The sequence below is a fragment of the Parasteatoda tepidariorum genome, chromosome 2 (assembly GCF_043381705.1).
Source record: "Parasteatoda tepidariorum isolate YZ-2023 chromosome 2, CAS_Ptep_4.0, whole genome shotgun sequence".
NCBI classification, from domain to species: domain Eukaryota; kingdom Metazoa; phylum Arthropoda; class Arachnida; order Araneae; family Theridiidae; genus Parasteatoda; species Parasteatoda tepidariorum.
In genome coordinates, this window is record NC_092205.1 from 93,256,283 (window position 1) to 93,280,368 (window position 24,086).

General features: G+C 33.2%; 1 protein-coding gene across 1 annotated transcript in view; it reads right to left on the reverse strand.

Moving 5' to 3' along the window:
• Nucleotides 1–91: 91 nt before the first annotated feature.
• The window catches only part of LOC107455442 (Na(+)/citrate cotransporter), a 53,407-nt gene continuing 29,412 nt past the window's right edge, over nt 92–24,086 (reverse strand). Inside the window, exons 11-13 of the mRNA XM_043049711.2 lie at nt 8,724–8,885; nt 3,752–3,889; nt 92–311 (exon numbers count right to left, since the gene is read on the reverse strand). Coding sequence (XP_042905645.1) covers nt 147–311; nt 3,752–3,889; nt 8,724–8,885 — 465 coding nt within the window. The 3' untranslated portion in view covers nt 92–146. The remainder of the gene's footprint in view (nt 312–3,751; nt 3,890–8,723; nt 8,886–24,086) is intronic.

Here is a 24,086-nt window from a genome sequence, read left to right on the forward strand (position 1 = left end):
CGTACAAAAATAATTTATATAAGATGAATTATTCTGCCACACTCATTTCCTTTTTTTTTTTTTTCTCGTGCCTTTAAGTTTGAAACTGATACCAAGTTTTCAGATTTTTTATTATATACATAACTTGAACATCAGTACTCATTTCATTAGCTGAACGTACTGTTAAATGTTTCATTTTTTACAGAGAGTACGTCGCCATCAACAGCCCAGCTAGGAAAAGTGTTCAAATCAAATAAGGCAACGCCTAGTGTGTTCAACATGAACATCTGAATACTGCAGCAAACTATATTCATGACAAATCCAGGTTTTACCTACAATATAATAATTCCAATCATAAGTAAAGTATAGTTAATCAGCAGGAGAGGTACTTGAATCATAACTAATCGGTGATTATTGCCCTCAATTGAAATAAGAATACCAAATCATACCCCAGTTATGTCCAGCCAATTCGAGTGCTACGATGAGTTGGTTGTTTTGTGACGTAGGAAAGGTAACTACTGATAGATTTTTCCCCTTACACATTCAACGGCAAAAGAGATGGATAATGAATAAATATCTGTCAGGGACTGAAGATTTCTTCTTCATGAACGGGTACACCGAGGCTTTGCCAGAAAACCGAAATGCTTAATTATTTTACACTTCTCTCCATTTTTACTGTCGTTGCACAGCCGACCGAATTTTCAGTTTACAGCTATCAATGTTCAACTCCTTAGCCTGGAAATTTTGAACTCAATCCAGAAGGCGAAGGAACTCCTGGATCAAGTATTGGGAGAAATTTGCCTTCGTGGAAGACTTCTTGGTCGAACTAACCCGCATTTGCGTTACACGGAGAGGAAAACCTCCCACGGTTAGCCTGACAAGGGGACTCTAACCCATAATCCGTCTACCACTGGGGATATTTTACGTCAGCACTGTTGTCGGTGCAGAATTCGAATCAACCTGCCATTGCTGGGATTCGAACTCAGTTCACCTCATTGGAAAGCAAGTGCTCTATCCAAGGCCACCACGGCTCACTGTCGTGCAATTAAAAAAAAACAACGCAAGTGTTTCTCGAGAGATTCCGAGAAAATTAGCTTGGTAACTCATTTCTTTCTATTGCTAATGCTATGGAACTTCAGAAAACTGATAAAGCAAAATTCATTTTTTAAAAAAAGTCTTTTTGGAAATATGTAGTTAATCGTACAGGTATGCCAAATATATAAAAATTTCAATCTCGAATTTTTTGTCGCTTGCGTTGATTTTCCTTTTGAACGGCACATCACTCGTCCGAGTTGATGTGCAGTGCGCAAAAGAAAAAATAAGTAAACGGACCATTCTGAATAACTTTTGATCTAATGATCTGATCTTAATGTTCTAAAACTTACTGGTTCGAGAGGGTAATCTCAAATTTACTAATTCAGTGCAGCCGATATTTTAGTTAACGAAATCAGACACAAAAACGTACTCTCTCTGAATAAACATACTTTTTTGGGGGATGAATTCGGATTTTTGACAATCTGAGCTGCAATCTGGGAAATATGGTCCCAATAGTTTGGTCAGGAGTGTGTTTCAAAGTTTAGACCCCTTTTTGTTAATTATACTTTTTGTATATTTCGCCATATTTCATGAACTTTTTAAGCAAATTGAAGAATTGTTGGAAATTTTTGTAATCTCATAATTATAAAATTCGTTTATACAAAGATTATTCCATGCATAATATAACTTAGTAAAAACTTATTATATTATTTAATCATAGTTGAAAAAATTGAATCGTAAGATATAATTTTTTATTTTAAGGAATGTAACTTAACATGGCAAAATTTGTACGAAATCGATCGAAAAGTTCTACAGAAATCAAATTTAAAAGAAGGCACATTTAAAATTCAATTTCTCATGAACTCTTGCACCGATTTTGCTCAAACTTTGTATTTTGCAATGAAAAGTTACATTCTTTAAAATGATGTAAGAAATCGCATGTCATACAATTCAAAAATGTTTTGACCGTTATTATATAAAATAATAAATATTTACTTAAAGTTATTTTTTTGCATAGAATTATCTTTTAATAAACAAATTCTATTTTTGCGTGCAAATTTTTTTTAAAAATTCGTTTAAGAAGTTCTCGAGATATGATGAAATGCGCAAAAAGTAAAAATGACACTATAAGGGGTCCAAACTTTGGATCGCTCTCTTGACCAAACCATGGGGATTGTTGCCACCCCCTATATTTAGAGGGTCAGAAATCCTTATCTCCATCGAAAAATTAGGTATGTTTATTCCGAGAGAAAGTGCGCTTTTGTGTCTGATTTCGTTGTTGTTACTTATCTCCGAAGGTCTGACGGCATCAGACCAGATCCATAAGTCTGTTGACGAGTAAAAAGTCGGAAACAAGGAGAGTAGAAGTGTAAATTCCATCCCGAAGAAGTCTCAAGCAGCTTGAAATATGTTCAGCTGAAACCTGGTGGCATTTTGGGCAAAGAGGGTAGGATTTTATACCCTGAGAAAAAGTACGACATTTAAGATGTCCACTGGCAAGGCGTGAAAGGCAAGAATTGATTGTCTCAAATAATATCCGATTTCGTAACTTATAATATCGTCTGCACTAAGTAATTAGCATATTCGAGGTCAGCCCCTCAAGCCATTATATTTGACTCCTAGAACATGAAAATTCGATTCAGCATTAATCAAATGCATGTATTTGGCGAAATAGACACTTTTACGACCGTTTTCTTGAAAATTAACCGATCGTTAAGGGGTTAATCAGCCCACCTAGATCAAGTTCTAATATTTACATCCGGCGAGAAGTTTTATACCGTAAAACTTTACATTCGAATGAGAGGCTATAAGTTACAAAAGAAGCTTTCTATTGATAAAGACATTAAAAAAAATATTCTGATAACTGTTACCTATGTATTTACATGAGACAAAACCCCTATTGCACATTTAGTGGTACTTCGGTTTTACGTTGTCCGTTTCGTACATCATCTCGCTTGCTACGTTAAGTTCTGCTGGCCCGTGAAAATTGTCTATACACGCAGACATATAAATAGTTTTCTGGATGTTCTTTCTAAGAATTGCCAATGCGTCTGTGTTTTTCTTTAATAAAAAAAGTATTTTCTTGCAATAGTTAATACATAAAAATAGTCTTTAGTGCTTTGGTAGCTTGTATACACGATCGCAATAGTTTTTTCTTTCCATTTAAACTCATAGATTGCAAGTGTTTCTGGTTCGCGTAAATATCTGTCCGAAAAAAAGGCTTCACCAAAGAAAAATAATCCAATCGCCACTTTGCAAAATCCCGCATTGAACTGATCACAATAGGATCACAAAGGCACGGCTATCACAGAAATCAAGCATCACGGCAGAGGTCATTGAGCCATGAGTGCCTGCGTAGAGACCGAGGGTTCTCGATGTCTGTTCTCGGTTAAACCATATTACCGTAAAATACCAGAATTTTCGAAGTGGGGGTGCCATCCCCTCTGCAGAGGATCGAAATTGTGATGGCATGTCTTCGGATCGTAATCGATGATGTTTCTCAGACCATCTCCAATAGTCCATTGAGCAATGCTACAACTGTGTACGAGTCCATTTTTCCGTTAACTAGTTATATTATAAAATGACATCACACCTTTGATACGACTTGCGTTATTTTCAAATTAGCGGCTCTAGTAATCTGCCAGGGCATAATATTTAATTATAAATAATTTTTCTACAAATTTTTCATACTATTTTAGAAACCTTAAGGAAATAATGGGGAAAAAAAAGAACTTACCATATCGATTGTGTTCATGTTACCACTCTGATAAGCAATGGCATTGGGTGCTGTTGCAACCGGTAGCATGAAGGCGTATGAACAAACAACAGTTACAGGTAGCATAATGTATAAAGGATTCACATGAATAGCTAAAGCCTTGAGAAAAAAATTAGTCAAAAGTTTATTTGAATTATTTTTCGAAATGCCGATAGTAATTTGATGTGATTTATATATTCGAAATATATTTTAGTTTGGGGGCACTTCCCTATTATAAAATGTTTCCACGTTATGCCTTTGAACGTGTACTTTTATTTATCCAAAATATATTAACTTTGCGTTAATTTTTTGCTTTCTAAAAGAGATTGCTGTTGGAAATAGCATTTAAATTGATGCAGTATTAGATTTTTAATCGCAATTTGATGATTTGGCAAGCTCGCCAAATCATTAAATTACGATAAAACAGCTATTTTTGCGTCTATCTGAATGCAATTGTCAACAATAATAATTGCAAAACATAAATTAACCTGAAATTAAGAACATTTAGATAAATAAAAGTACCTTTCCAAAGGCACACGTAGGTACAGTTCAAAATAGGAAAGCACCCCTTGCGGTGCAAGATTACAGTTTCGGTAATGGTATCCCTTGCAATTCTTAATCCGACCTTCTCTTGAAATTTATCGCAATATTTACGGAATACCCCGTTTACTATACATGAAAAAATAATTTGACGCGTCTTAATTAATTGATAGATGTAATTAAGAAGTATAAAAGAATTATATTTCGTAAGCAAATAATGCTGAAGGTGCGCAAGTTTGGAATAATATTAGTATGGTTCTGTATTTAAATCTACACATTTAATAAATTAAGAGTTTCGGCCACGTCGGTTTAATTTAAAGATACAAAATTTATTGTATACTTTCATCTATTTATCATTCTATTTTACTTGATTTACAAACAAAGATATTTGTTTTATTTCCTAGCGACACAATCGGTCACTTGCTTTTGCTACTTAATTCACGTGTTGATCTATCTTTAGTTAGTGTGTCTAAATACTTAATTACGAATGGATGGTTGACTGAATGTATACAATAACAAGCTTCCTCAAACCGGAAGAGATTCAGAAGACTTCCGGTGTATCCCTCCGCTTATGTTATGCTTACGAGGCGATGTGTGAACAGGCTTAATATTCTGGAAAGTTCTATTATTGCGATTTTTATTTAAATTTACGCGTAATTTTATCCTTTATAAGAGTTTTTTTAATAATTTCCAACAGGTCGTGAACCTAAAACAAACTTAACAATATTAATATCATAGCATAAATAAAGAGTAAGGTTAGTCATGTTTTGAGTGTTCTCTTATTGGTCTATATTTGTGTAAAATAGCGCCATTTGTTATTTTTTGGGGAGCATCACAGCAAGCTTACGGAGTCTTCCGAATTCATTTGTTGTGTTGAAAGTTCGATTGAAAGAACGCGTTATATTGAAAACACTACAATAAAATTGGATGGTGCGTTTTTCAAGCTTAGGTGTAAAAATCAATTGGAAGTAGTAACCCGGAAGTTTAACGACGAATTTTAACCTCTGGCGCCATCTGCGCTTAGCTTTACACTGTCAACCATCTACAAGACGACCGTTTTGTGACACATTCTCTCAGACTATGAAGTCTAATTTTATGAAACATAAATATGTACAGGGTGTTCCAACGTTTTAAAAAAGCAATTGTTGGAAAAAGATCAAAATTTAGGGTTTGCTGCTGCGCTTTGCTTAGATAACAAAATATTTTATTATAATTTACTCGGAAACAGTTAGCGCTGTTTAGGTTTGAAAACAGGTAGGGCAGGTAACCAATTAAAACTACAAGAGCAACGTTTTCAAAATAACCACCACATACATAAGCAACATGGTGCAAACTGTGAACCACATTGACGAATGCCCGTGCCAATATTCTGATATGCAGTAATGACACAGTTTTTCTAGCCATATCTTGACCAACCTTAAGTCTAATTTTAGAATTTATTGCGAACATAAACTTGTTTGTCTAAATCATTGTTTCTCAACGGGGGCGTTGGGAGTATGCTGAGAGGCGGTGAACTTGCTTTGGGCTGTAGGGGGGCTTTGGGTATGTTTTGGGCGGTAGGGAGGCGATGAGCATGTTTTGTCAATCAAATTTAATTTTAAAACTTACAAAAAAAATTATTAAATTAAATTTATTTAATAAATAAAATTAATAATTCAAAAAAGATTAAGTTAATAAAATAAATTAAGATTAACCGATGCACCTTTTGTACCACCAATAAAACGAACTTACACGGCACCTATTCTCCGAACCAACCCAGCGCAGCGCATTAGTCAGTAGTTTTTGTCTCTGATTTATTCAAGCTATTTCGCGACTGGCTCTGACTCATTCAAGCCATTTAGCGGAAATCGAAGTGCATGAGCTTTCGGTATGAATGTTTGATTTGACCCGTGTTTCTTATGATGATTTTCGATACCTTCTTTACAGTTTCTTCTCCAGTTTCGATTCGATCTCATTATTTATTTAGCCAGGTATGTGCGGGAATTAGTACTTTACTATAAATTATTTATTAATTTGGAGAAATAGTTGATTTTCCTTCATCGTTTGTATTTTGCTGCCATTGTGTTATTACAATACCGTGCCACGTACTTGAAGTCTGTATTCGTTCAATCGCTGTTGAACTTTCAGCTGCCCATGTGCTTACTTTGTAATAAAGTTTTATCTAATGAGACAAGGAAAACTTTCCGCTAACAGGAGCTTTTGCCGAAAAACTCATATTCACAAACAAAATAAAGATATTTAATTTTTTGCGAACATCAAAGACAAGTTCCTGAAGGCACCTTCGGTCTCAGGGTTACTAGCAACATCATCACAAAAATACGATGATGGTTTGCAATGTAGGCTTTACTGTAGGCGTAGGTCCGGTTTGTAAAGGTTGGAAAAAGTATACAAGAGATGCTTTTTGCAAGGAGCTTGATTGTAGATACCGAAGGTAAATCTATTTTTAATACTGTCCCAGATTATTTTACAGAGAAAAACATTCCTATTGCGAATATTATGTCGATTACCACTGATGGAGCTCCTGCAATGGTGGGTCGAAATCGTGGGTTTATCGCACTTTTGAAAAGGGAAATAAAGACATTTTAGCTGTTCACTGCTTGAATCACAGGCAGCATTTAGTAGGAAAGAATTTCAGCGACTGTTTGCATCAGTTATTGCAATATGTCATATTTGCTGTGTACAAAGTTCACAGTAATGCTCTCAACGATTGAAGAATTCAATCACTTGCTACTACACTCCGAGATTCTCTGAATATCCAAAGGCGCCTGTCTCAATAGGTTTTGTAATCTTTTCGACTCTGTGCTTGAGTTCCTCTAAAAAAGAGATGTAGCTCTGATAGACAGATTGCTAGAATTCAAGAAAAAGACTTTGGCGGATTTATTTGTAAAATTTAATGGCATTAATTTACAACTTCAAGGCAACGAGCTCAATTTGATCCCTACATAATCAGTCATTTCTGCCTTCTTAAAAAAGCTCATTTTGGGGAAGCAGAATTTTGGTTGGAATGAGTTCAGCCAAGCAGGAGAAATTCGCTCTGATGATGCACAAGAATATTGTCAACACCTTGACTCTTTGCACATGAACTTTTCTGACCGTTTTAAAGATGCTTTGTTCCCTAGAAGTGCCTCAATGGGTTTATAGGTTCTGAACACTTTTGTGAATATTGAAACAGCAGAAGCTCAGATTTACGAGGAATTGGTTGAAATATTAACTAATGAAACTTTGAAGTGGTGATAGTCTCAGAGAATTTTGGCTTCAAGGTAACATCAGTCGCCTATACCCTGGACTGCGGACTATCATTAAAAATTTTTTAAATGCCTTCGCTTCCTCCTACCTTGTCGAACGTGGATTCAGTGCTGTTACGGAAAAAAAGAGAAATCAACTCGAAATTGTGCAACAAGGGGACTTGCGTCTTCACCTCACTATAAAAAAATTTAACCGAACGTTAAGAGACTAATGTTTCGTTGATACTACTTTTCAGTGTAAAAAAATATTTTGAGTGTTTTTTTAATTATCTAATTAAGAATAAATTATTCTTTTTAAGCATAGGTTTCCTAGTTGTATTTTTTTCATTACCGTATTTATTTTAATTAGTGCAAATAGACTGCGAATAACAGCCGTGAGAAAAGTATCGATAAATGTAGACATTTTTTTTAAAAACCAAACAAATTTAAATCTTAAAAAATTGCTTAATATTGTCGCTTATATTTTAACACACCTCGCTCCATCACCATGCCCTAAATAACTGGATTTTCACAAAGGGGAGCGTTGAAGTGTTTTTTTGCTCCTTAAGGGGGCGGCAACGTTAAAATGGTTGAGAATCTATGGTCTAAATGGAAACACGGCAGATGGTTCATTTCTGCTTTTTTTTTAAGTTTCTGCATGGCATTTTTGGATTTGATGAGTTTAAAAGTTTGTTATATTATCTGTGTGAAAAAATGGTAAAGCTTATGATATTGACAGTGCAAAAATAAAAAGTATCAGCAATTTAACGAAATTGAACCTAGGGCAAAATTGACCGTCACCACAGGTCTGAAGGAGCAACTAAATATGACATTAAAAAGTTGTGTTTGGAAGTCGCCACCGACTGTTTTCGACGAAATCGGACCCCACGTTCATTTGAATGTTATTTTTCTTAATAAATATAAAAATTATGAATATTTTAAAATCTAAAAATTGTTTTAATTCACTCTTTTTTCTTAAAATTTTTCGCTATTTTAAAGATGAACCTTATAATGTTTACCATCTTTTGAGAAATGCTTAAAAAATTCTTAACTTAGCCCTAAACATATTTATCGTTAAATATTAGTTTTCGAATTTAGAACAATATGTTGAACCATAATCATTGATATTAATTGACACTTCAACCATTTTGCCTTTTAATTTTATCATAATTATACCATAATAATTTTACCATTTGACTGAAGACAGGCAAAAGTATTGTGGCTGTGGTTGAGTTGGATGCTACTTCCGTAATCATGGCTGTCATGAAACACGAAATGGCTGTTATTGCAGAGGATGGCAGGACTTGAAGAGACGTCAGTTGCTCTCCCACATATTTAGACAGTCCCGATTTCTGAAAGAAATTGTTGATTAAATGTTTTTTCTCCCCTTCTTCCATTTGTCTTAACCTGCTCAGCAGGACAGACGCACATTGAATGGAACTCGGAAAAAGCTGGGCACGACTTCAATTATATTTTCCAAGAAACCTCAATATACAGGGTCTTTATAATTAAAGTTCCACTTTGAAATGGCTATAAAAATAAAACTACCCGACCAAATGTCATCAAACTTGGTAAATGTCTATAAGAAATCATGGGATTTTAGTTCCCGCAACAAAAAACAAAAAAAATATTTAAAAATTTACCACCAGCGGAGAATGGCGCTGTATGCAACAGTGTTAAACAAATGTGAAATATGCAAATTTGTTTTACACGTCTTTTACCGTAAATTTGCCGTAAACCTTGAACGTAAAGAAAATTAGTGGAACTTTAATTATAAAGACCCTGTATATGAGCTTTCGAGGTTTTCGCGATTACGAATCAAAATGGCTTTGCAATAATAGCGGCGTTTACGTTAAAATTTAAAACATTAAAATTTCGAAAGCATTAAAATAGAATAAGTTAGACAAATAAAAATATGCGATAAAATGCTCACAATGATTAGTCCATAGTAGGGAAGTACCCCTAGTGGCCTACGATGTCATTTCCAGCTATGAGTTGCTATCTATTCAAAATCCTTACGAGATACCCTATAGTTTGTCTACGGTAAGAACTCCCTCCCGCCACAAAATCCGCCGCCGTCTGCTGCTTTGGAAACAAGACTATCGTATTTCAGGGAGGGTAACTTCTCTTCACCCTGGGGCTAACACAATAGACGGAAGAAACCAATTTCCTTTCGGTCACCGACAAGAGCCAAAACTTGTCCTAAACAGTGAGTCCACATCCTTACTTGAAATGGTTATACCCAGGGCTTATGCAAGTATTACTACAGGTTGGCATGCCATTAGGTAAGAGTCTTCAGTGACTTGGTATTTCCAACACTGTTTATTAAATGCCATTGCCTAGTATTTCCAACACAGTCTTTATCAGTAGCAATTAAACTTAAGAACGCACGTGGTAATGTATGGTTAAAATTACTTTTATAATAAATGCAGCTATAGTTTTAAAATTCATAAATTTAACTTTCATTAGTTGAAAATATATGCAGCATGATAGAGTAACATTGGATATTGTTTTTTTCGATTCTTGCTTTTCATGTAGATTTCTTTTATGGTTAAGATTTATAAAATAAATAGTAGATAATAATTTGCAAGATAAAGGTGCATCAATTGCTATTTTAATTATGTTTGGTGCTCATGGATTTAAAACCTGTTTTGTGTTGAATAAGTATTTCAAATGGTGATTTTCTGTTTAATGAACTTTCCATATAACGAACTTTTTCTCGGGATTTAGCGACTTCGTTAAATAGAGGTCAGACTAAAAACCTTCAGCCTAAACTAGCGTTGCACGCTTGTGTTACGTTGCAGGGCTGTTTGTACCCTGGACACAGAAAGCCCTAATGTAGCTTTGCCTGCAACTAACATCAAATATAAAATAAAAAGTCTCGTCGTAATTATTTTAATTTTTTGAAATAAATAATTTTATTTTAAACACTAAAATTTTAAAACAAGGAATTTTAATTAAATTAATTTTAAACTATAAAAGAATGTCTACTTTTTAGATCAATAGTTATTGACAGTATTTAAAATTTTCATACAGATTTCGACTTAAATTGTTCTACAGAAACATTTAATATATATACAATATATATCTCTGCGATGTGCGACGCAGTTTTAAGTACTTCTACTTTAGGGCCTTTACCGTTGTACGAAATAAAGCATACTATTTTTAATTATTTTACAAACTGAAAGTTTTAGAACGTATTATTTAAAAAAAAATTGAACTTTTTAGAAAATAATCTTGATCTTGATTTTGGAAAGTAATATTTGAGCGTCAATTGTACATAAGACCCCAAGCAACAAATCTTACTTAAATTTTAAGGCAATGTTAAGCTGTTTTTCTTTTCTGTAATTATAATTACTTCTTGCAGCGCAATCCTTTTAAAAATACTTTCGATTTTTCGAAATTTTGATAATAAATACGGCGTAGAACAAATGTTTTTAAAAGTGCACCAAGGTGAAAAAAATCTTGAAATTGTCAATACAAATATAAGTTTAACCATTTATTTTTCTGTTACTGTATATATTTACATTTATGAGTGTATAAAACTGCTATATTCAACCGTTTCAGCGTGTTACGTAGGTAACTTTTAAGATATAAAATTTAAATATTTAAGTACATCGTTTGTAATTAATAAAAATATATATTAGAATATTAAAAATATTTTTTAATAAATTCCTAACAATGCTCTGTCAAAGTTCATTCCAATCATAGTTGCACAACAATGAGTAAAAAACTTTTTTATCGACGTTAAGTTGCATTGTTGACCAACAATGGAATTCCATAAATTTCAAATCGTGTTCCATTTTATTCACTTGAGTTTCTTGCTTGAAGTTGATAGTGCTGATTTCTGAGAGATTTGGAAAAAAGCGAATTTGGATTTACTTCTTGTAAGATTTAAAATGTCTGCTGATCTGAAAAGAGCTAATAGACACGCCCAACGTGTTGCCCGTATTAGCAAAGCAGCTGATATATTGAAAAATGATGGAGAATATGCGAACTTAGATCCTATTGGATCTGGCACTTATGGCCGAGTGTATAAAATGGCTTCTTCATTAACTAAATTGGAATTGGCCGCAAAGTTTGTGCCTTTTGAGATCGCATCAAAGAATGAAGTTGAATTGTGGCCAAAACTTAACCATCCTAACTTAGTCTCTGTCAAGAGCATAATGAAGTTACCAAATCTGAAAGTCCTTGTTTTCATCATGCCGCTTTATCGGATGACATTGCACTTGGCTATTCAAGATGCAGAATTCCGTTGTAAAAGCGGAGCATTTAAAAATGTCAAATCATGGATGAAAGATATGCTTCGAGGTCTAGAATACCTTCACCGAAATGATTTGTGCCACTTAGACCTAAAGCTTGACAATATACTGATTTCGGAGAGCAATACTGCCCTATTGGCTGACTTTACCTTCTTATGGGATACTAAAAAGGCTCTTACGAAGTACATATTAAGTTTTTTTTCAAAATTATTTATGTTTTTATTATTTTGTTTATGTCTAAATGGTAATTCTCAGTAACATAATCATTTGGTACAATTAGGGGGCAAAATATTGTAACATTATTGATGTCTTTAAACTACAATAAAACATAATTCACTTTAAAATAAACTTTATTAATCACTTACTTCAACGAACATAATCTCATGATAATAAAAACAAACTTCTTTACAAAATAAATTCAAAACTCACCTCGCTCATTCAATTAGTAAACTGTCTTGTACCACGCGAGACTCATTTTTATTTTATTTCATTAATTTATCAACCCAAGTTTTTCAGTAAGGTTTTTTTCAAATTCAAATTTCCATTCCTTTTGGTTTCACTCAGCATTATTTCTAATATTTGTTCTTCTACCTTTATTTTTCACTTCTCTTTAGATACCTTTACTAAAGGAAAATTTGGGATTCTTACAATTTTTTTCCTGATATTCTCTGTATGATAAGAAAATGTTATTGTTTTTTTTCCCTCTAAATTAATGATTCATATTGAAATTCGTTGTCTGATACCTAAATTCTTTCCAAAATCAGAGCAATATGATCGATTTTTGCAATTAATTTTGCCAAGCAATTATTTAGTAATTGTATACTGTGTAAGTAGTTTCTTGACTTCATCAGTGCATTTCGAAGGACTGATACTTTTAGTACCAGTGCTTTCTGACATTTTGGTTGGCAACTCTCTGTTGTCATAAACCTTTTCAGTAATAGACGCTTTATCAAATCAATTATTCAGCATTACATCTTGTGTTTGCAGTTTCTAAAGTCATTAATTTTAACTCTCAAAGGTCTGATTTCTTAAATACCAGTAATTTCTGATTTTATAGTCGCCATGACTTTAAGAACTTATTTTACTAATCTCTAACTTATTTTGAACATTTTTTAGTTTTAAAAAGTCAAATCTTCTCAATTTGATCGAATTTTGCAATTAATGTATTCAATAAATTATTCAGCAAAGCATCCTGGGTTTGCAGTTTCTAGATTTTACTAATTTTGACTCTAGTAATGCTTTTCAAAGGTCTTATGTCTCAAATACAAGTACCTTCTGACTTCCAAGTCGTCTTCTCATCTTTGTTGCAAGGAGGTCATTTTATTAATCTCTAACCAACTTTAAGCATCTTATAGATTTTTTCCCCCAATTGTTTTAAACTTATATTTTAACGTTCTGTTCTCCAAGCTGATGGAGTTTTTTAAAGAATCAAAATCTTCTGCATTTGCCCTACTTCCTCAATTAACGCATTAAATAAGTTATTCAAAATTTATCTAATGTTTGCAGTTTCTTGGCTTCACTAGTTTTGTCTCCATTATTGTTTTTCAATCAGCTGATGTCCTTAGTGCCAGGCCATTCTGACTTCAAAATCGCCAACGCTTCTTTGTCAAGAACTATTTCATTAATTTCTAACCCATACTTAAGGCACCGTTTAGATTTTTTTCAAACATTTAATATATATTTTTAATGTATTTATTGTTCCATTACTGTTTTTCAACCAACTGATGTCCTTAGTACCAATACATTCTGACTTCAAAATCGCCAACGCTTCTTAGTCAAGAACTATTTTATCAATCTCTAACTTACTTTAAGCACAGTTTAGATTTTTTTCAAACATTTTAATATCTATTTTTAATGTATTTATTGTTCCATTATTGTTTTTCAACCAACTGATGTCCTTAGTGCCAGTACATTCTGACTTCAAAATCGCCAAAGCTTCTTTGTCAAGAACTATTTTATTAATCTCTAATCTACTTTAAGCACCGTTTAGATTTTTTTTCAAGCTTTTTAATATCTTGTTTTAATGTACTATTCTCCAAGATTAATAATTCTTTTTCTTTCTTAAAGGAAACCACACATTTTCTCGTGTCTAATTTAATATCACATTTGCATAGAGAAAATGTTGCTTTTTCTTGTGATCAACTTTGTAATTCACACACCATAAATTTTCCTACCACTTTATTTACATTAGCACTTTTCTTAAAAGTTACAGTTTGGCTTCTCAAAAAATACTTGTCTTTATTTACATTAATTACAGAAACTTTAGTTGAAATGTCCAAACTTACATTTGGCGTTGGGTTTCTTCGAATGACGATTTTACTCAACAAGTTTGGCTATATATTACAAGTTTGTTACGCTAACAAGTTTGACTTTATATTATTCTTACGAATTAAATCAATGCTAACTCAGCATCTCTTTAAATTTTCTTTACATTTATTATTATAAATAAAGTTACCAATTAATAAATACATGGATTGGAATACAAAAATAATATAAATTAGATGAAAAGAACTTATAATAACGTCGAAATTTTTTTCCCTCTTTGACAATATGTTACGTATTGAACCGTAGTATATTGCTCTAATTGAAACCTCACTACGTTTTTTAACGAATTTTACTGCCTATCATTTCGTAAATAAATTGGTATACAAAGCCAGAAATAATTATAATCAGGGTCTACTCTCTGCGAACTTTTTGTGAAAGTGTCGAAAAGTTACTCATAATTTTGTGAAAATATGGTTTATGGCATTTTATGAAAAATCACGAAAATCAGTCACCTTTCAAAACTTTTTGTGAGAAGTTGGTAAAAATTGACAAGTGGCTGCCCATTTCATTTTTGGCAATTTGTTTTTATGTCATAATCGGCATTAAAAAAAAAACATTTTTTAAATAAATTTTTTTGAAGGTACCTAAAGCACGTTAAGACATTTGATATCGATGTCGCCTTAATGAGGAAACTGTGATTTTGTTTTACAATATCATAAATTACAATAACGCAACGCAGGTTTCAGCAAAATTGAACGAAATTTATCGCCAATCCAAAGGAATTTTGCACTATAACTGAAAGGTCCCCTTTTTGTCAATTAGAGAAAAAAATTTAGACGCAATTTTACAAATTTAAAATTGCGAGTAAAACCGGTTTTTTTGTGAAAAAAATACATAAAAGCCATCAATTTCAAGGAATTTTAGTTTTAAAATAATGCACTAATGTCTTTATAGATTGAGTTTTCCAAAAACATAATTTTGTAAAGGATCCATTTTCAGGATAGTTTCTTTTTGTGAATGTCTATCTTTAAGATAAAATATTTTCTCAAGGTAAACTATTTTCAGAAGGGTCCGTTTTAACGTTAAAAAGTTTGGGCAGTATTCGTTGAGAAATCAAAATTCCTCCTAAAATGATCTCTGATAATAATAATAATAAGAGAAAGAAAACATAAATTGCAGTGCCACTAAATAGTAACCTCACTTGTAGTATTTTATTTAGATTTTTTATTTCATTTCCAATGCCCACCTCTGGTAACACCGTCAATTCAGACATTTTACAGGGCAGATTTGTTGGTAACTCTTTCAGGGGCGCCCTATGAGGTGGGTCAACGTTGTTCCCACAGTAAGGACAGATAGTACAGAGAATGAAAAAACATCCATGCCAAAACATCTACGGGGTTCGAACCCAGAACTTTTCCAATGCAATAACAGTTCCCTGTCCCCTACACAGTCCGGTTGGCACTTCACTTGCAGTATTTGCCATAAATTTTATAAATCTTAAATTTTTAGTATTCAACTTTGGTGTATTTGATTAATGTAAATGCTGAGGGAAAATAATCGAAAGTTGAGCATTTTTTCTACTGTAAAAAATTGCATGTTTGAAATTATAGGATAGAGATCCATTAATAAACTTATAACCATTAAAGAATAAGACATAAATAAAAAGAAATCAGATGCAAACAAAAGAGAGTCCCAGAGACTGACATTATTTATTTGTTCAAATGATATCGAAATTCTTGGTAATCAGGCAAGCAAATTTATCATGATTCGCACCTCCAATAAGCATTTGGAATCTTGAAAAGAATTTTTTAGTTCCTTTAAATCTTTTGTTTTTACCAATGCCCACCCGATTGACACTCGCCATTCAGGTCGTACTCATCTTTGTTGAGATTTGTTGGCGACTTTTTCAGGGGCGACTTTTTAAAGGATATTAGGTGGGCCAACGCTGCTTCCACAGTAAGGACAGATAGTACAGAGAATGAAAACATCTATGACTTGTCGGGGTTTCGAATCCAGGACCTTTCTAAAGTGAGGTCAGACCCCCGAACAGTCCGGTCGACTTATAGATGAATCTTATCGCGATTAATCTTAAGTCTGACAATCAAGGATGTACTCTTAGTCAGGTTATTCTTCGGGAACTCATCTCGTTGTTGCTAGATATTGAATACAAGTTTTACTTAATCTAATTTAATCTGAGTCCCTTAAATGATTTGGATATGTCGAAGAATTGTGTTTCATTAGTCTTTACAATAAATAGAAAACTCCTAAAAAGGAAAATGAATTCATTTTAGTTTGGGTAGAAAGTATTTTCATCAAAATGCATTTGCGCGATTTTAAATGGCGAATATAAGAGATTCCGTCACTTATGATCCATGTTAAGATGAACGACTAAGGAATCCCTAAATACATTTTAAACAGAACAAAAAAAAAAACAAAAAAAATCAGAGTCAAATCTTAAGACGTTTTTCAAAATGAAAGTAAGCAAAAATGTCATTTGTGAGGTTTTTATTTCGTGGTGTTTGAGTTCTTAAACATTTTTGTACATTTTTATTATTTTTGTCACAAAAAATACTAAATTAAATAGTTAAATTTTATTGCTAGATCTAGTGCATAATCAGGGTGGTTACTAGCACTCAAAAATAATAATAATTTTTTCTTCTGTGACTTTGCCAGACTTATTGTTTTGTAGCCGTTGGCTTAAATTTTTATATTATTGTTTTAGTTATACCGTGTTTTTATGCATAAAATATATTACTGAGTAAATGTGAAAATCTACAATTTTTTTTAAAAAAATTACTCTACGATATTTTTTTTTCTTTGGAAAAATATTGAACTTTGCAGTATTTCCAACTAATTTATTTTCCCTTTCATTTTAATTTCCTAACATTTTCCTGATTTTTCGAAATGGATGAAATTCCCTGAACTTTTCCTGCTTATCTCTGAAGTCAAAATCTGCATTTTAAATCTTACAGATATTATGTTTTTTTTTTATCCTCACCAATTTGTGCGAAATTTAAGTGTAAGAAACTTTTTTACTTCAGTTAAAGTATTTTAGTATTATAATTCTTTTATAATATACACCGAAGAGCCATTACATTATAACCACCCTGCTAATAACATGTAAGACCACCTTTAGCCCTCAAAACTGCTAGCACCCACAGTGGCATTGATTTCACAAGGTGCTGATAGGTAGTCTGAGGTATCTGGTACCAAGCGCTCACCAACTGGTCCTGCAATTCCCTCACATTGCGAGGTGGTAGCGTGGCAGTGAAAATTTTGTTTTCCAAGTAGGACCACAAATGCTCTATTGAACTAAGGTCAGGTGAATTTGGGGGCAGAGACATGACTTGAAAGTCACTGGAATATTCCTCGAATCAATTCATGATGATTCTACCCTTATGACATGGTGCATTATCCTGTTGGTAAACACCATCCCATCAGGAAAAACTGTTGCCATGAATGGGTGAACCTGGTCTGCAACTATGTTCAAGTAGCTTACAGACGTCAGGGATTGTTCGATGAGGATTATGGGTCCAAATGTGCCCCATGAAAACTATGCTACTGGGAGAGAAACCATGAAAACCTGGGTGAGCCCATTGTTATAGATGGAGGGTGGTCATAATGTAATTGCTCTTCGGTGTATATAACAGGTGGGCTGAAAAGTTCTTAGGCTAACATAGAAAAAAAAAAATTTTTGATAAAATTTCATCTTATTATTCAATATAGTTTCCTTCAAGGGCGATACAACGATTATAGCGGTCATGAAATTTTTCGATACCATTTTTATAGTACGATTTGTCTTTAGCCTCAAAATAGACCTTTGTTTCTGTGATTACTTCTTCATCGGCGCTAAATGTTTTTCCAGCGAGCATTCTCTTGAAGTCTGAGAACAGGAAAAAGTCGCTGGGGACCAGATTAGGAGAATACCGTGGATGCGGAAGCAATTCGAAGACCAATTTATATAATTTTGCCATCGTTTTCATTGACTTGTGACATGGTGCATTGTCTTGATGAAACAGCACTTTCCTTTTCTTCGAATGGGGCCGTTTTTCTACGATTTCGTAGTTCAAACGCTCTAATAACGCTATGTAATAGTCAATGTTGATGGTTGTTCCTTTTTCGAGATAGTCAATAAATATTAAACCATGAGCATTCCAAAATACTGATGCCATAACTTTGCCTGCTGATTTTTGCATCTTTCCAAGCTTTGGAGTTGGTTCTTCTCGTGCAGTTCACTCTCTGACGGTCGATTGGACTCCGGTGTGAAATTATGGAGCCATGTTTCACCCATTGTCATTTATTGACGCATAAATTCAGATTTATTACGATTAAACAGCTTCAAACACAGCTCAGAATCATCAATTCGTTGTTGTTTTTGGTCAATCGTGAGCTCATGCGGCACCCACTTTGCCTAGAGCTTTCTCATACCCAAATATTCATTCACGATGTGACTAACACTTTCCTTTGATATCTTTAAAGTCTCAAATATTTTGATCAACGTCACTTTACGGTAATCTAAAATTATTTTGTGGACTTTTTTGATATTTTCGTCACTAACAGCCTCTTTGGGGCGTCCACGGTGTGCATCTTCGTTGGTGTTCATTTCGCCTCGTTTAAACTTAGCAAACCACTTCTCAATGGTTGATTTTCCTGGTACACAGTTCGAATAATGTTTCTCAAGCTAAGCCTTGGCTTCAAGAGTATTTTTTTTCACTAGAAAGCAATGCTTTATAAACACGCGAAATTCCTTTTTATCCATTGTTTTTAAACTAACAAAAGTTGCTTCACTAAAAATACTATATCTCACAAACTAATAGTCCGACAGCTGTCAAATTTATACACGTGTCTTTCAAAGGTTAGAACTAACTAAAAATCATATGTTTTTAATAATAGTAGCCCCATCTATGTGTTAGCCTACGAACTTTTCTGCCCAACTGTTATATAGCGTATTGCAGCTGAAAAAAAACACAGTTTAACCTAACATTATTTATTTTCGCTTTTGCAGGAGTATCATTGGATTGCCACTTGTGTACAGACCACCTGAAGTTTTCATAGAAGGTCATGAACTTGACGGATTTAGTGTGGACATGTGGGGGTTTGGTTGTATGGTGGTTGAACTATGTACCTACTTTGGGATATCGAGAGCGACTGCCAACATTCAAGAAACGAGTACGGAAATTCGCGCTGCTGTGCTTAACGTGCTCGAGGTAAAAAATTTTTTTTACTGTAAACTCTCAATATCTCGAAAACCTTGTTACGCCAAAACAAATATTGAAAATATAGATAATGTCGAAGGGTTTCTTCTCAAAACCTTGTAATGTCGAATTTTTTTATAAATAGAAAATTAATTTTTTTGGAAAAATCACAATGTCCATCATATTGTAAACCAATTCTTTCCTAGTTAATGCATAATTATTTTTGTCTAACTCTTATAAATAAAATTATATTTGTTTTCTTTAGACTTATAGTCAACTATCTTTACATATTTATTGGATGTTATTCTTTTTTTTCATGACTCTACTTTTTAGAGTAATATTTCAGAATATATTTTTCTACTTTTTAAAGCATATTTAGTTCTGAACTTGCTATATCAAGAACTCCCTATTTCGAATTTTTTTTAGCGTTCCTTCAAATTTTGAGATATAGAGAGTATTTATATTGTTCTGACTTTCTATTTTTAAGGGTGTCTATCGTTGACGAGAATCTCAAACAAAAATCTCTCCTAGCGATTTTGTTAATCACTTCTTTTTAAAAAAATTAATTCCTAATCTACAATTTGGGATTGGTAAGAGAAATTATAACTTAAAAATATGTTGGGTCAAAAATCGTCAAATTTGAAAGAAAAAAAGTCAAGAAAGTTTTAATGACCGAAAGATACCAAGCTTTTAATTTTGTACTATAATTCAATGAACGTTTGCGCCTCTGCATCACTGCGGAAGGTGGCCACTTTGAAACCAATTATACTTACTTATTCATAAAAGTCTACTCTTATTATTATTTATATTTGTTTACTAAATAAATTTTTTTATTAAGTTATATTAAGCAGCAGTGGCTTATGGGATAGACAGTTCGCCTCCCAATGTAGTGACCCAGATTCGAAACCTACCGATGGCTGTTTGATATGATCACTGCTCCCGGTTCAAACTGACCACAGTGCGGACGTAAGATATCTTCAGATGTAGACGGATTATGGGTTCGAATCACCGTGCCGTCGGACTAACCGTAGGAATTCTTTTGAGTTTTCTTGGTTTTGGAGGTAAACGCAAACGCGGATTAGTTCCATAAAAACAGCCAGGAAGGCTGATTTATCCTAATGCTTGATCCCTTGTTTTCAAAGGTTGGGTAAAGTTACAAGGCTACATAGTTGAGCATTGGTAGTAGTAAACTAAAAAGTGGATCGGATATATATATATACACACACACACACACATATATATATATATATATATANAAAACAATATATATATATATGTAAAACCTTGTGCAAGCTGTATACGTATACAATCTTTTTCTTTCTTTGCAGGAACAAAATTTTAAGCTTTTGTTGACGAGCGTGTATGACGCTGATATTATAACTGAAGAGCAGTCAAATGTGGCTCTTACCTTCATTCAGGAATTATTGAAATCTGAAGCCTCTGAAAGGCTTCAAGCTGGAACAGCCACGTCGCACGAGTTCTTTAGCGAAGAACATGATTGTGGCCCACAGGACAGAGACGAGCAAAGTTCAGCAGTGACTGAATTAACTGGCCAGGGTAATAATATTGAAGACCACACCCAAAATCTTGTGCCAATGACTGGAGATGGTAAAAAGAGGACATTGGAGGAAAAACTAGATCTCGTCCTCTTAAAACTCACCGAGTTGACGAGTGAAGTTAAGCATCTCCATATAAGAGTGGATGGTATGGCAACAAAAATGGAAGTGCTCGAAAAAATGGTGAAGCAAAATCCTGTCGTTGATAAGAGTTTTGAGAAAGAAAGAGTCCGGATAGAGAATAATGGAATTGGCAACGGCAATTTTATTGTGGTATCGTGTGATGTCAAAACTGGCGACAAACCAGAAGACTCGTTTGTGCCACACATCGATGAAGCAGTGGCTGTTTCTGAAGGTGAGAATTTTTAGCAAAAGAGTTTCAAAATGAGATCATTCACTTTTTTAAATAGCTTGAACAAACACTTCTTTTGTAAAAACATTAATTACATTTTAGTTATGTTAACAGCGTTTTAGTACTAGTTAGAACCGAAACTGATGTTTATTAACCATAACCTGGGCTAGGATGTTGATATTAATACATATTTTACTTATTTATTTTGGAATTCTTTTCATATTTGGTTGCTTTTTCTGTTTTTGGGTTTTATCAGGATCCTTTTGGATTTATCGTTAAAATTTAGGACCTTATTTTTCAATTTAAGGTTTATTTTTAATAATTTGTAAAAATATGATTTTTTAAGGGGATTTTTTAAGAATTTTTAAGACGTCAAAATCCAAGGCCTGTCATTGTTATTATTTGTATTACATACTAAGCAAAACTCTGTTTTATTAATTAGTAAAGAAAATCTTTCGAGACAAAATATCTCACCATTTATGCAGCATCTTATATTTATATATTTTTTTGACATTACTAACGATACTTGGCAGTGAAAATTGGGGATTCTAAAGTTTAAGTTTAAACAATAGTGCGAGTTGTACAGTTCTGATAAATTCAGAATAATGTTTTCAAACCAAGAGGAGAAGTGACTAGAATTTGAAGAGAATTATTTTGGTTTTCTGATATCCTGGTTCTTGGAGCTACGCATTACATCGACGTTGCAAAGAAAGATTCCTCGAACAACGCATTAAGCCAATGCTATATAGAACAGCTCTTAAAGCTACGCATTTCATCGATGTTGCACTAAAACATTCCCGAAGATACGCATTTCATTGACGCTGCATGGAAAAGCTCCTAAATCTACTCATTATGTCGAAGCTGCATCGAAAAGTTCCTGAAACCACACATTACATCAACTTCGAATTAAAAAGCTCTTAAAGCTATGCATTACATCGAGACAGCATGAAAAAGCTCCTGAAACTACGCAATACATAGACGTTGCATAGAAAAGCGCTAGAAGCAAAGCATAGACGCCATAAAATGACGCACTTTGCCAAATATATCAGATGTCTACCGGAGGTATACTAAGGCCACGGCAGTAATAAATAACGCAATTTATAATTGGCCTATCTTGTCGAAATTTAGCAAAAGATAAAATAAAAATAATATTTAAATTCACTAAAATAGATAGTTGGAAAAGGCGTGTTCGTAAATAGATTATTAGATTGAGGTTTTTTGTCAAATATTTTCCATTGAATGACTAAACAGGGTGTCTCAGTTAAACGTTTCAGAACTCCTAAGAGGGGTAGAGTGCATCCTGACGACTCGAAATCATATAGCAATGTGGGATCGGAAATGCTTTCCAAACGCGGTAGATGGCGTTGTTCGAAAGTCCAGTGCGTTGGCCTCCTCGGTCACCCGACCTATCATGTCTTGATTTTTATTTCTGGGGTCATATGAAAACACTGGCTTATGACACCCCTGTTGACAATGCTGAGGAGCTGGTTGCAAGAATCGCAGTTTCGAGATATGCCTGGAGTATTGCAAAATGTTCGGATGTCCATGCGCCGGAGATGTGAGGTGTGCATTGTACACGGTGGCAGAAACTTCGAACACTTACTTTGATCCATGTACATTATGCTTTTTTCAATGTATTATTAAAACGATTTTTCACTTACGGTCTCTTTTCCTTATGGTGCTTCTGTGTGCATCACCGCTTCAGGAAAGCATTTCCGACCCCACATTGCTATATGATTTCGAGTCGTCAGGATGCACCATACCCCTCTTTGGAGTTCTGAAACGTTTAAGTGAGACACCCTGTATATGATGTATTATATGACATTCATGAAATGAAAGTTTTAGAAATTTAGCTACATCTGTAGTTAAATTTCGATTTCAATGAATTGCAGCATGCGGTAATAAATTAAACTATAGTCAAATTAGTCGAATTTATATTGCAAATACGTAACATTTCATACTGAAATTGCTTTTGTATTTGATTCTTAGCATGATAAAATAAACACCACAATATGCATAAATTACTTTAAGCACTTTTACTAATATGCATTTGTAATTAAAAGCAATAACGAAAGTCAACTAATCAGTTATTAATGTGATCGAAGTATTAAAAAATCTAAGAAATTCTTTGGAAGTTTTTCGTTAGTTTATTAAACATATAAATATTAGGAAGTTAAGCGGCAATGAAAGAGAACTCGTTGTATTTCTTAATTAATATTTGTTTTGTTAAAAGGGAAATATGAATTCTCAAATAATTATTTTTCAAAATAATTTTGATATCTATGTATAAGTATATATTTTTTTTATAGGAAGTGAAAAAGCTAAGAATGGAACTCATAAGAAACGTGGTCCTTTGAATTGGATTCGAAAAAAGTTTTGTTCTTTTAAAAGACTATTTCGGCCATTCTGGAAGGACAGGGTGAAATGAATACTTGTAAGTACTTGTTTGTTATTACAAAAATCTTTATTTATTTATCGAACGTATAATGAAAAAAAAAGGTAAATTTCATTCTGAAAATTATAATTAAAAAGAAAGTAACTGAAAAAACATTCCAGAAAAATAAACGTCAGTTATAAAATTTTCAAAAATCTTGCCAACTGTGACAGACATAGGTATTTAGAGCTTGACAATATATCAAGAACAGAATTTTATTACAAACCTCTATCTTTTAAATTTCTTTTAATTAAAGATCTGTTTTATGTAAATAGCGAAAACATTTTAATTTTTTTGTTACTCTGTAAATATTTTCTTACTTATTTTAAAACTATAGTATATTATTTAATTATACTTTAAAATATTTTATTACTTAGCGTTTCTCAGGCATCAAAATTTAATTTTTTTTCATTTCAAAAAAATACAAACATAAAAGTGACAACAAATAATATAATGACTGGTAATATACCATTATGAGAGACGACATTC